The following is a 12,208-nucleotide window of genomic DNA, read 5'->3' as shown; positions in this document are numbered from 1 at the left end:
TTGCTCATCTCCCAGCAGATGGTGCCATTGTGAAATGTAATTTATACCCAGACAAACTGGGCAATCCAGAGTTTCTGTAAATTGTAATTTGTGGAATTTCCAGACTTCTCAAAAAAAAAAAAAGGCAATGGTAATTTCCTTAATGTTCTTGTAAGTATTCAAATCCGTGGAGAAAAATTAATTTTTTATTCTTCTCTAGGGAGGTATAAAGAGATGCTTTTAAAACAAAAATAATTGATGCAAATGTCCCACTTTCAAGAGAAGACAATATGCCCTGAAAATGTGTGTAGAAAGAATTTGTTTCATTCCCAGCTCACCAGGGATTTTCTAGACTTGTGAAAACAGCAGTGTTGTTACAGTTCTATTATCTGTGAGTATACTGAAACAGAATTGATAAGTAAGCAAAACAGGTCACAGCTTTAAGAAATCAAAGCAGTTAAACCATTATATGTGTCAGGAATTGAGAAATCAGAGCTGTTCTTGATTTAGTTACTGGAGAACTTGTGTTGACTTCGGTGTAGATATACATCAATTTCTGAAATAAAAAACTTCATAAAATAACATCTAGAAAAATTCGAAACATTTGTAGATAGACCTCTATAGCAGTGATCTCTATTTAAAATCAGTGAACCTACACACGAAATTATGTGGAGCCTCCATGAGCAGTGACAAGATTTCTGAGCCCAAAAATGTTTCATTAATAAACCGGCCAGTTAGAACTGGAAGGTGACACACACAAAGCTTTCTGAAGAAAGTGAAAGTGCCCTCAGGAATGGGCATTTGAGACCAGGGGACCAAGTCTGGGGGCCCCAGAAGTTTGGCTGGAATTGGTGTGTGAGGTGTGAGATGTCTGTGCTGGAGGTTGGTGCTGTGGCTGCTCTCTGCTGTGAGCACATGGAAACAAAACAGCTGCACTGTGCTGGGAACTCTGAGCTGCCTTTCCTGTTGTAAGGGACTGCCTAAAAGCATTCTATTTGCAGAGGGAAAAAATTGAAAATCTTATTCAGCATTTTTCCTTTAGTTAGGGAAATAGGCTTTGCTCTCATTGCAGCAAAGCTCTGTTCAGTTGCCAGAGCTGGTGGCTCTTAGGAAATGTCACATGAGAGCAAGCAGCAGAGGATCCAGCCAGCAGAAACAGGGATTGTGAATTCCCAGATGAGGTTTAGTGTGTAAGGGTCCAATTCATTGGCAGTAGATTAAATGTGATGATTCCCATGGGTTTCAAAGGGCATTCAGTCAGGTTATAATGGCTATTCTGGCTGCTTCAGAAGGTGTGTTGCATTTCTGAGGTCAATTCTGCTTTTCCCAGAGCTATAATAGGGATTGAATAGAGTTTTTTATATGATGTGAATTAGACTAAATTTGATCTTGTGTAATTCAGAAATATGTATCTTGAGAGATGGCATTAAAATGGCTGTCAGGAAAATATGCATGTGTGTTCCTGGCACAGGTACTTTAAGTTTACATTATTTAGGTCAATGTGGTTTCCAGTTTAAGCGTGGAAGATGGTATCAAAATGTTCTTGTGTGTTTGAAATGGTTTTCTCTCAAGTTTCATATCATTTTGGCCTAAATTCCTGCAGTAGAATTTAATTCTTGGGTTTGGGGCAATAGCAGCTTGATTTTCCTCTCCAAGACACGTTGAGGCTTGTCAGGAATATGACAGTTTAATCAGCCTGGAGGATCTTGTGAAATGGACTTCACTTGGGAGTGACATCTGGCAACAGGCTCCTGTTTTGGCACCATTAAACCTTAATCCTGAGCTATTTCATCCTAAAGCTGCCCTTTCCACGTGAACCTGGCTCTGACCTGAGCCCTGCTGCCCTTCTGAAGGATATTGGCCCACCCTCACCCTCCTTCCCCTGCTGGGGCTCAGAGGAACCTTTGTCCCCCCGTGGGAAAGACTGTTGTGGTTTTGCTGGGCTTTTTATGTCCTGCTGAATTCTTCCACGGGGAAAGGGGGAAGGGGAAAATCTCCTTCCTTCCTATTTTTTTGTTACCAATGGCAAAAGTTGATTTACCTTTGTTCTCCACCTGCCACGTGTCCTCCTACTCTTTTCCTTTACCTGTCTCTGGGGACCATGGCTGGCAGCTGGCCAAGCCACCAGGCTTTTGTTGGTGGTTGTTTCAAACAGCCTGGCCTGAGCAGGACAAACACTGGTGCTGGTTACCAGCTCGGTCTTAATTGCTGTGACTATTGTGCCATTCTGTAAAACAGCCAGAGGTTCTTGCAGCCCATACATTGTTAAATAGATGAGTGTTTTCCTTCTGTTTCCTTTTGTAAAATTCCACGCTGATGTGGGTAATACCATCATTGACGTAGACTTAAAGCTTTAAAATAGTGGTTTGGGGGAAAACTAGAGCTTTCATTCACCCCAGGAGGAAAGAAAGGGATTTCATATGAACAGTGAAGCTTTATGAGAACTGTCTGTCTCATTTATGGACTTCTGTGTTTTGTAATTTTGTATTGTTTTATGCAGTGTATAACAAGCCTGGAAAATGTTGCTGGATTTAAAGGAAAGCATTGGCTCTGTCCACAGAGGAAAAGAACAAAGAGATTAAGAGCTGAGCACTCAGTTTTCAAGAATAACTAAATCACAGTTTGGGGAGTTCTGGGTCACACAACTTGAGAAACTTTCTGAAGGGCTTGGTTTCACTTTATCCATCCTGTAGGCTTCAGTCAGTACCAGGGCCAGAGGGAATGGCTTAAGTGTGACTTAAAAGTAGGCTGATATACTGAGAGGAATATCCTGGAAATGGGGAAGCATTCTCTGTTTCAAATTGTGCCAGTGCTGCTGCAGATTTCTGCTGAGAACTGGAACTCCATCTGATTCTTTCCTGAGGGGTTTAGGGTTTGTGATTGTGTGTCCTTTGTGCTGTCCTAACTGCATAAAATAAAATCTGGTGGTTTTGATAAATGATGGTAGTATGAAAGATCCACCTGTCAATATTCTGGTCTCACACAACAGTACCTCTGCCTTTTGAGATAATTTGAATTTATTGTGTAAACTACAGTAAAGGTGATCTTTGCCACAGCAAAAATGGGAGACCTAGAAATGGAGGTAAAGGGGGAAAATGAGTAATTCTGTACATCTATTCTCTGAAAGAGTCTTCTGTTAGGATGAAGGCAAGTATTTGCTCAAGTATCTGCTGAGGTCAAGTAGCAAAGGTAATTTCTGTTCTTAAATGGTTAATCATGACTTAAAAATACCCATATTGACAGGAACTGCAGGATAATGTCATTGGAACTTCTTGTTTTTTTAATACACCTTAAGAAATTAAACAAAGCAAACGTATTTGGTAGCGCCCTCAGGAAAAGTCCAGTCACTTCCTGACCAGTAATCTGCCTGGGAGCAGCATTTACATTCTCATTGTTTGCCATTTCCAGTTTCCAGTAATGGGAACGATTACTTGATCCAGCCAGTTTCTGCTGAAGATCGGGGAAAACGTACAAATTTTAATGGCAAATTTTTATCTGTTTCCATAAAACAACAAGGGAAAAAAGCATAACGTGGTTTTGGTACCTGGAGGCACCACCTCTGATAATGAGCATTGTTTTATTTTGGAATTGAAGTGTCTGCTCTTCAGGAACGAGATGTATCTTGCTCTTCTGGTGATTTTCTTGCAGTGTAAGTTTGATAACTGAATCTCTGGCTGGGTAGATGTGTTGCTGCTTTGTCTGGGGTTGGTTGAGGCTTTTTACAGTTTTGCATCACTGAGTCTCAATCTGTAAGCTTTGAAAATAACATTTCTTCTCTTTTTTTTTTTTCCCCCAGGTTCAGAACTTTACGCTCAGGGGAAAGGTAGGGAATGGTAGATTTTTTGTTGTTTTGTTGAGGGTTTTTATGTAGAAATTTAATAAAACTAATTTAACTAATTCCTCAGTTGGTATGCATCTATAACAGAGTTTATTTGGATTTCCTGTACAATAGCTCAGTATGAAATTTGGCTATATGAAAAAAAAAAAGGGCTTACTTGCTGGTGTTTCTTGGTGTAGTGTTTAAATCAGAGATGTGCTATTTATACCTTAATAAAGGTGAAATCTTTCCTAAAGTAATTTGTTTTACTGAGCCACAAAACAGGTAGCAGAGAAAATTAGCATTTTGTTTTGATATGTAAGAATCCCTCTCATGCCCACAAAGAAGAAGGAAGGATAAAATTATAGAATATAAGTTAAGGGCACTGTCTCCTGGTCTTGCAAAAGAATTGATCATGTCTGAGCAGAGCTGAGAAATTGTGTTCTGAAAGGAACATGTTTACTTTTTATCTTATCATCCTGCTGGCTCCCAGCACGTACATTCTGCATGCTTCCTTTTTCCCATCACCTGGGAGAAATGTTTGCTCCTTGCTGTCATGTGGTTTATTCATATGCAAAGAAATTCACAGCTTTTCACTGATTTTATGGCCCAGACTCTCTCTAGTAAGGACTCATTATAAATAGCTGGGAAGTGTGCAGGACAAGGGATTTCTTTAGATGCAGGAAAGTTTTTCTATTTGAATAGCAATTTCTAATACAAATCCTGACCAAAATGGATATAGCTCAGAAATGTAAGTTCTAAAGGAAGAGAAAATGAATAAACTTATCCATCTTTCTCTATACTTGTTTCTCGAGATGAGAGAACATAAATATCAATTATACCAGGAGCCTAACAGTTGTAACATTTAAGCCACAAATTCTTTTTCTTGCTGTGGTTATAAAACCAGAATATATTTCTATGCACACACATTTCTATACACATATACATACTTATATAAATAATACCATGAGCTTTATTTCTAAAAGCACTTATCAATTTAAATGACAATATTTCTATCAAATGAAATGTAAATTTAAAAATTAATTTTTGTAATTTAAATGTGACAGTTTGAGATAACTGTGTTGTATTAGACTAATTTAAAATAAAAATAAGTTTTTCTTTTTTTATAGTTTATCAAGTTTTTACTTTCAACGGAGTTAAAATCAAGGTTGAACCATCTGACAAAGTGAAGAATGGAGCTCCAATGTCAATCATCTGCCACGCTGATATTAGCAAAAATACTGATTTCCAGCTGAAGCACAATTTCACATTTTTTAAGGATGGGAAGCTTGTATTTATGACCATATCAGACAAAGAAGATGCACGGTATGAAATACCTGTGGCCAAGTCTGCAGATACAGGAGACTATGAATGTAGGGTGAAAGCAGGTGACAAGTTGGTTATCAGTAAGCCCATCTATGTTTGGGTTGCAGGTGAGTGTTCTGTCAGACATGGCAGATGAGATACAGAGAGAGAACAACCTTACAGGGAAGGAATAATAGTCAGTACTTAAACAAGGTATCTTGAAAAGTGTGTTTTATCCTTGACATCACAGTACTTGATGAGAGTTTGACACTAATCCCCCATGTTAAGGCACAGAAATGAGCTCAGGACCCCAAGGCTCCAGGCCAGATCAGTGCTAGGCAGGAACACAGTCTGTGCCACCATCCCCACTATCCTGAGCCTCTGTTCCCTAGGCTAGAGAAAGAATTATTTGTGAAAGTTGTGCCCACCCCAATAACTGTGATGAGGGATGGGCAGATTCCTGGAAATGCTGGAAATGACCTACAGGGGTGCTCAGGGTGTGGGAGCCAGCACCAAAGCCAGCATCAGCCATGGGCCACTTTTGCAGACAATGTTGTCTCAGTCTTGTTCTTTCATCTCTTGTGAGAACAGAGGCCACTTCCATCCATACACTCTCTAGACAGGTTCTTGACTGGACGTGACATTTTCCCCTTGGAAAAACATCTTGGACAGAATTTGTCAGCACTGAGTAGTTATGGGGTCATCTTTTGGTTCTTGCAAAATATTTGCATCTGTTAATCAGTATAAATCCTTCCCATAGTCATCAGAGGTACAGTTTATTACAGGCTTATGCAAAGTTCTGTTTCTTTTCTTTGTTTTCTATTGTAAGGAATGACCAAGCCAATCCTGACTGCTGACAAAAAAGAAGTTTCAGAGGGTGAAATTGTGAAATTACGTTGTGAGCTGCCAGAAGAAGTTCCTCCTTTAGAGTTCTTTTTCCGGAAGATAAAGACAAATTCAGAGCCTATAGAAAAACGTGTAGCTGAACAAAACCAAAATTTTTCTGAAATGGAATATTATGTTGAAGCGGGAGATAATATTTTACAATTTGATTGCTTTGGCAAGAGACAAGTAAAAACTGGATGGGAAAGCTCCCAACACAGCAACAAAACACTTGTTACAGTCAAGGGTAAGTTGTTTCAACTTTTCTTTTTACATTTCTTTGCTAGCCATAGATAAAAATTGGGTCAGATATTTACATGTATATCTATCTATCTGTATGTTTATATCTATTCTCTTGCAGAACCATTTAGAAAGCCCACTCTGATCACTAGGCCCTCCAATAACTTTACAGAAGGAGACATAATAGAATTTGAGTGCTCAACCGTGGCAGCTGAAATGCGTGGCATTGAAATCATCTTCCAGAAAAACAGAACAATACTGAACAGTGTACGAGATAAGAAATTTCTGAAATACTCTACATTAGCTACTCAAGAGGACAGTGGTGAATACCAGTGTAAGGTGGAGCAAGGAGCAGTGTCTAAAACCACCAAACTGAATGTCTTTGTGTCAGGTAAAACCTCTGTTCATCTTAGATTTTACTCAAAGTATTAATATTTAAATTTGGCAGAACTCGGGATCCAAGTGTAACCTCCAGATCCAAGTGTAAATTTTCTGTAAGTTAAAGGCTAGTTAGATTTTTGTTTCTGATTTTTGCCCACCTATACTTCCCAACTAAAATAATATCCTCAAATAACCTGTGAAAAGTGGTTTCAAGCAAATGCTAAGTTTCTGTTTTCCATGAAAATACAATAATATTAAAATAACACAATTTTTTGTTCCCAAATTATAAACTATCAGTATGTCCTTCACTCTGTATACTTTGAGATAAGTAGTCATATTCTTCCAGGCTCATTTTGAATGAATCAGCTCTCTTTTTATCTTGCAGAATTATTTCCCAAGCCAACACTATCTGCTTCTATGACTCAGTTGGATGAAAATAAAGATTTAATTTTGAACTGCAGCATTAATGGTTTACGGAGAGCCAACTTCTCCATCCTACGGAAAAGTTCCAGTGGAGACATCCTGTTGAAAAAATCTAAAATCTTAGCAATTAAAGTTAATGTGAATGATACTGGATCTTACACCTGCAAAGCTGAAGTAAAAGGAATAATCAAGGAGAGCAAACCTGTAAGGATAAGTGTTTATGGTGAGTCGACACAGAGGCTTAGAACCACCAGGGTGGGGGAAGGATCTAAACCAGAAGCTTTGAAATAAGGCCATCTGTTTACAGAATCAGTCTCCAGTCCATGAACTAGCAGGGTGTCTGTTAGTTCTCACAACATGAATTTCTGTGGGATGTGCTTTAGCTGCAGAGGATTTGGTGCATTGTGATATAATCAAGTCATAGTGTCCAGGGCTGGCCCTCGGAGAAGGGTGTTGGAATGGCTTCCTGCTGGTCTCTAGGTTCTGCTAGGGACCAGATAAACTCTCATTCACTGCCATTTGCAGGAGCCAGGAATGTTCTGCAAAACTTTCACTTTGATCTGAAGCTCTGTCAGTGCCTGCCTTGAATCCTGCCCCTGCCCCTCCAGGCGGAAAGCCAGCAGAGCCAGAGGTCATGTGCTTGGCTCTACTCTAGCAAAGCCAGTGGTTTATTGGTTTATCAAGCACAGCCCCTGACCAGCTCAGAGTACTCCAGTGCCCTTCCCTCTCATGGAGCAGGCACAGTGGTTCTCCAGTCTGTCCAAGGCATGAACTGCATTGTTCACTGTGCTCCTCCTGAGGAGGAGCTGTGCAATCTCTCTCAGGTCATACACAGAGCAGACTTGTTCCTTGGGTCAGAAATACTTTTGGAGTTTGGATGATCTACAGGTGTGTCACTGATCCTTTCCTTGTTTTGCTTCATATTGTCCCTGTATGTTGCTTTGTTCAAAGTCATATATGTTCTATTATCTTTGCTATTGATTTCTTCAAACCCCCCATTTCCATTCTATCAGTGAGGAAGAGCTTCCCAATATAGACTGTGTCTGCAAACTAGCTAAATATTGTATACTTATGTTTTCTACAAAATATTGTATATTTCTGTTTTCTTTTGGCCTTATGCAGTGTAATTTGTAACAATTTTTTAATTCACCTTTTAGCTCCAGTCTCCAAGCCAACTCTTTCTGTTGTCAGTGGCTCACCAGAGGTGGTATTAGGAAAGCCTCTACAATTAATCTGTCATTCAGTGATGGGAACACCACCAATAACATTCACATTCTACAAAGGGGATGAAATTAAGAAAAATGTAACTAATGACACATATGCTACATTCTTGGATGAAGATATTGGACTAAATGACAATGGAGGGTACAGATGTGATGCTAGAAACAATCACTCCAGCGGTGTGAAAACCAGCAATACTCTAAATGTCACAGTGATAGGTAAGTCTGTTTAATTCTTCTTCTTCTTGTCTAATGTAATATTTAGAGTTTTGAAACTGTAGCAACAAGTGGTGGGCCAAGAAAAATGGATGTGAAATGTTTGCCAGTTCTTGCTCACTTGAGTTAAAATATTTGCCTATCACAGCACAGTAGTCCTGGACCAGAGCAGAAGTCAATTCTTGATCTTTGAAAAAGAAGAGCTAATTTCTCTCTACCGAGGAGTTTTCAGCTTTGCATCCTGGTTTAAACCCAAATTGTGTTGGTCTTAATAAGATAAACTTGTGGTTAATAGGCTGTTTTCCAAGTTTTGACACTGAGTTATGTATGACTGGAACAGATAAATGCAGAATTGTTGCATTTCTTTTGAGTCTGTTGGATTATTGCACACTCTCCACTTGCTGAGCTCCCAAACAGGGCTTTTTAATACAGTATTTGCATTCACCCAGACTACAGCACCTTAGGACTCACCTTAAATTCATCAGTTCCACTGTTTACTAACATTAGAGAGAAGCTGAATGATAAAACTCTGAAGAGTTTTATCTAGGGAGATTTAAAGTCAAGGTATTTTGTACTAACAAGGTACAAATAAACAAACACAAAGCATAATTTTAGTCCATTAACAAGTGGGTATTTCTTTGCTGGAACTGGTATATCCCAGGTGTCAGAGCTGTGGTTTGGGATATGTTGTGGCACTGTTTAGAAGTTCTGAAGAGAAGGTCATTGTTTGGAGCCTTGTTAGCCAGTCTTCCACAGTCCATCACTGGTGAGGTGGTGACTCAAATTCTCTGTATTCTGTCCTGTCTGTCTGTACCAGCTCTGGAAAAGGACTTATGTTTTCCAGAGCAATTCTCTCTGTCAGGGGCTCAGTCACAGTAGCCCATGTCTTATATCTAAATCCACTTCCTAATACAAATACAGCCTCCATGACCACCCTCTTTTCATGTCAAATCTGGTTTCCTTCCTCTGCTTCTGTACCAGTGTTGCCTTAATGATTCCTTCTTTACATCTGCCTTGTGTTATCTATAGCTCTTCCCCAAACACATTTCTAATATTTCCAGAGAATTTTTCTTTGGGAATTTCAGCAAAACATGCTTCATATCCCAAACATTTTGCAAAGCTACTGACATTCTACATGTCTTGCATCACACAATGTGTGTCCATTTTTCCCCCTATAATTACAAAGGCTGAAGCTCATCTGCTCCTAGGCTAGTTCTGTGTATGCTCACGTGCTTCATTTGTAAACCAGCAGACTTAAAAACTATGATTTGGCTATGCATATTCTTACAACTTCTTCAAATGCAAACTAACTTCTCTCCTTGTGCTTGCTATATCTGTAGCCATTGAAATTTGGGATTTGCTTATGCTTTTGGAGAATTTGATCCGTTATCTCCTGACACCCTCTATTGTATATTAAAAGTTACAAGAACACACTTACCACGGAGTTAGCATAATCCAGCATAACTCTACATAACTATGAAAGCAGAACTACATAAATTGCACCATAATTATTTAAACAATGGAACTGCTGAGTGTATTATTTCTGGAAACTAAATCATTTGTAGGCTGGGGCCAGAGGGGCATCCAAAGGATTTTAAGGAAAGAGACTGACTGACCTCTCTGGAATGGATATAATTTTTTCCTGTGTCTGCTTTGTTTCTTTATCATGCCCTCTCTATTTCTGGATCTATAAAAATATTTACTAGAGGATGCTGTCTGGCAGAGACTGTTCAGAAAGATTAATACTGTGCATTCAGTCTCTGTTTAACTAAGCATTAAAGCAAGCATTTCTACAATACAATATTTTGTCATCAAAGTTATTTCTAATAGTGCTAATATTTGTTTTCTTTGTGCCTTCCTCTGTAGTACCCATCAGGGGTGCCAGTTTGGGCAGTGTTCCGTATGGAGAAGTAGAAGTTGGCAGTGATACTGCTTTCCTCTGCTCTGTGAAGGAAGGATCTTGGCCAATTGACTTCAAGTTTTTTAAAAAAACTGATCATGAAGTTCTTCTTCATAAAGTAAGGGAATATTCAGACAGAACCATATGGCACAAGAAAACAATGAAGAGGAAGGACACAGGGACCTATTATTGCGTGGCTTCGAACCGAGCCAGCGTGGACGTGAGGAGCCGTCCAATAACCATCAGTGGTGAGCTCATTAATGATAAACTGCCAGTTCTGTCACCTTTACAGGTGAGGCCATCTGATTTGAGATGTTCCTCAGTGTAACTCCCTTATTGGAGTGCTTAATGCCACCTTACTGGTGGTTTTTGTTCCAGAAGTTAAACTGAGAGATGTCTTTATAAACAGAGATTGTCCAGCTTACATAGAAAAATTAAGGGGGTGCCCAAAAGCCAAAGGAGCAAGATGCAAACTAAAACCAAGCTGTTGATCACAAGCTTGAGCTTTTGGTCACAAAGGAGAGGCTCACTAGAGGACTTGGCACACAAGTCTCTTCCAAGATCTTCCCCAGTGTGTAAGAAGGATGATGTGTAGTAAAATGAAAGGTCAGGAATTACAGAATTTGGTAGTGTTGACCTGTCACTAACTACTCTCTTAAACATGTTTTTCTTATTTGCAGTCATCTTAGCAGCTTGGCAGAAAGGAGTCATTGCTGCATTTGTCCTGACAGCCATGGCAGGAGCAGGAGCAGTCGCTTTATGGTGGTTTTTGCGTAAGAAGAAAAAGGGTAATGTCCCCCCTCTCTTTGTTTTGGGACAAATGTATCGCAGTTAAACTTGCATTTGTCTCAGCAGCAAAGGCTTGTGGGGGTGAGGCTTCAGAGATGACTAAACACAATTAAAAGAATCTACTTAGAAATGCTAGGTGACTCAAATTAGGCTGCAAATGTGCTGAAGCTTTCCAAGCATATTGGGCAAAACATGTAACTAATAGTGCTGGGCAGGCCCTAGGGAAGCAAAGGTTATAAAATAGGCCAGAATTACTCTGTTCCCATGCAGTCCTAGGTCTGAAATTCAGCCTCAGGCAATGTAGAGGCTGACAAGACCTGAAGAGGTTTCTGATCCCTTATAGAGCTATAAAAATTTGATTTGGGGTCCCAACTCAGGTGTAATCGAGCTACCTCTCTAGTCCTCATGAAGCAAACTTAGATTATTAATTTATGGGATTAGGTTTTTTTCTTCCACTCTGTAATACAATTTCATTGAGGGATTTGTCTATTATCATTAAGGTATTTTTTTTAGGTCTTGTTATTTCAGAAAATAAGTAAATCTGATTTATCCTGTGATACCCTGTACATAGCAAATTATTTGGGAAAATTTGAAGAATTTCAGTGTCCCAGATTGTTTAAATTGGCTAGGTTAAAATCTGGGGTCTGGGATATACAGTTCTCTGTGAAAGAGAGATTTAGGGGACATGGAAGATAAACAAGATGTTAGGTAATTAGTATAATTAAAATAATAATAAGGTAAACAAGACATGATGTAATTAATTTTGTGATAGCCAGGAGAAACTCCTCTGACAGGAGTAGACAATCACTATATATTTGGTTTTAATTTTTACTTTTAAATTCTTTGCTTTTACAACCTATTAATAGAAGTTTTGTTTTTCTCTGTCAAGCTAAAGGACCATCCATGGAGATGTCTGGGTAAGATGCCTCCCTGTCTGGGTTTCAGCTGGGATAGAGTTAATTTTCTTCTTAGTAGCTGGTACAGTGCTGAGTTTTGCATTTAGTGTGAGAATGATGTTGATAACACTGCTGTTTAGTTAAGTAGTGCTTACACTAA

General features: G+C 39.2%; 1 protein-coding gene across 6 annotated transcripts in view; it reads left to right on the top strand.

The window, feature by feature from the left end:
• The first annotated feature begins 3,319 nt into the window (after positions 1-3,319).
• Positions 3,320-12,208, top strand: part of PECAM1 (platelet and endothelial cell adhesion molecule 1) — a 30,279-nt gene continuing 21,390 nt past the window's right edge. For 5 of the 6 annotated variants that reach the window (XM_077188291.1, XM_077188290.1, XM_077188289.1 and 2 more), the window contains exons 1-10: positions 3,321-3,628; positions 3,776-3,802; positions 4,927-5,229; positions 5,931-6,230; positions 6,345-6,614; positions 6,990-7,250; positions 8,185-8,466; positions 10,330-10,611; positions 11,044-11,151; positions 12,042-12,069. In XM_077188291.1, coding sequence (XP_077044406.1) covers positions 3,595-3,628; positions 3,776-3,802; positions 4,927-5,229; positions 5,931-6,230; positions 6,345-6,614; positions 6,990-7,250; positions 8,185-8,466; positions 10,330-10,611; positions 11,044-11,151; positions 12,042-12,069 — 1,895 coding nt within the window. In that variant the 5' untranslated portion in view covers positions 3,321-3,594. Of the gene's footprint in view, positions 3,629-3,775; positions 3,803-4,926; positions 5,230-5,930; positions 6,231-6,344; positions 6,615-6,989; positions 7,251-8,184; positions 8,467-10,329; positions 10,612-11,043; positions 11,152-12,041; positions 12,070-12,208 lie in introns of all 6 variants that reach the window. The other variant, XM_054644911.2, reaches the window with a different exon arrangement.

This window comes from Agelaius phoeniceus, chromosome 19 (assembly GCF_051311805.1).
Source record: "Agelaius phoeniceus isolate bAgePho1 chromosome 19, bAgePho1.hap1, whole genome shotgun sequence".
In the NCBI taxonomy this organism is placed as follows: Eukaryota; Metazoa; Chordata; class Aves; order Passeriformes; family Icteridae; genus Agelaius; species Agelaius phoeniceus.
The sequence above is the reverse complement of the archived record's forward strand: the minus strand, read 5'-3'. Positions and strand labels throughout refer to the sequence as shown.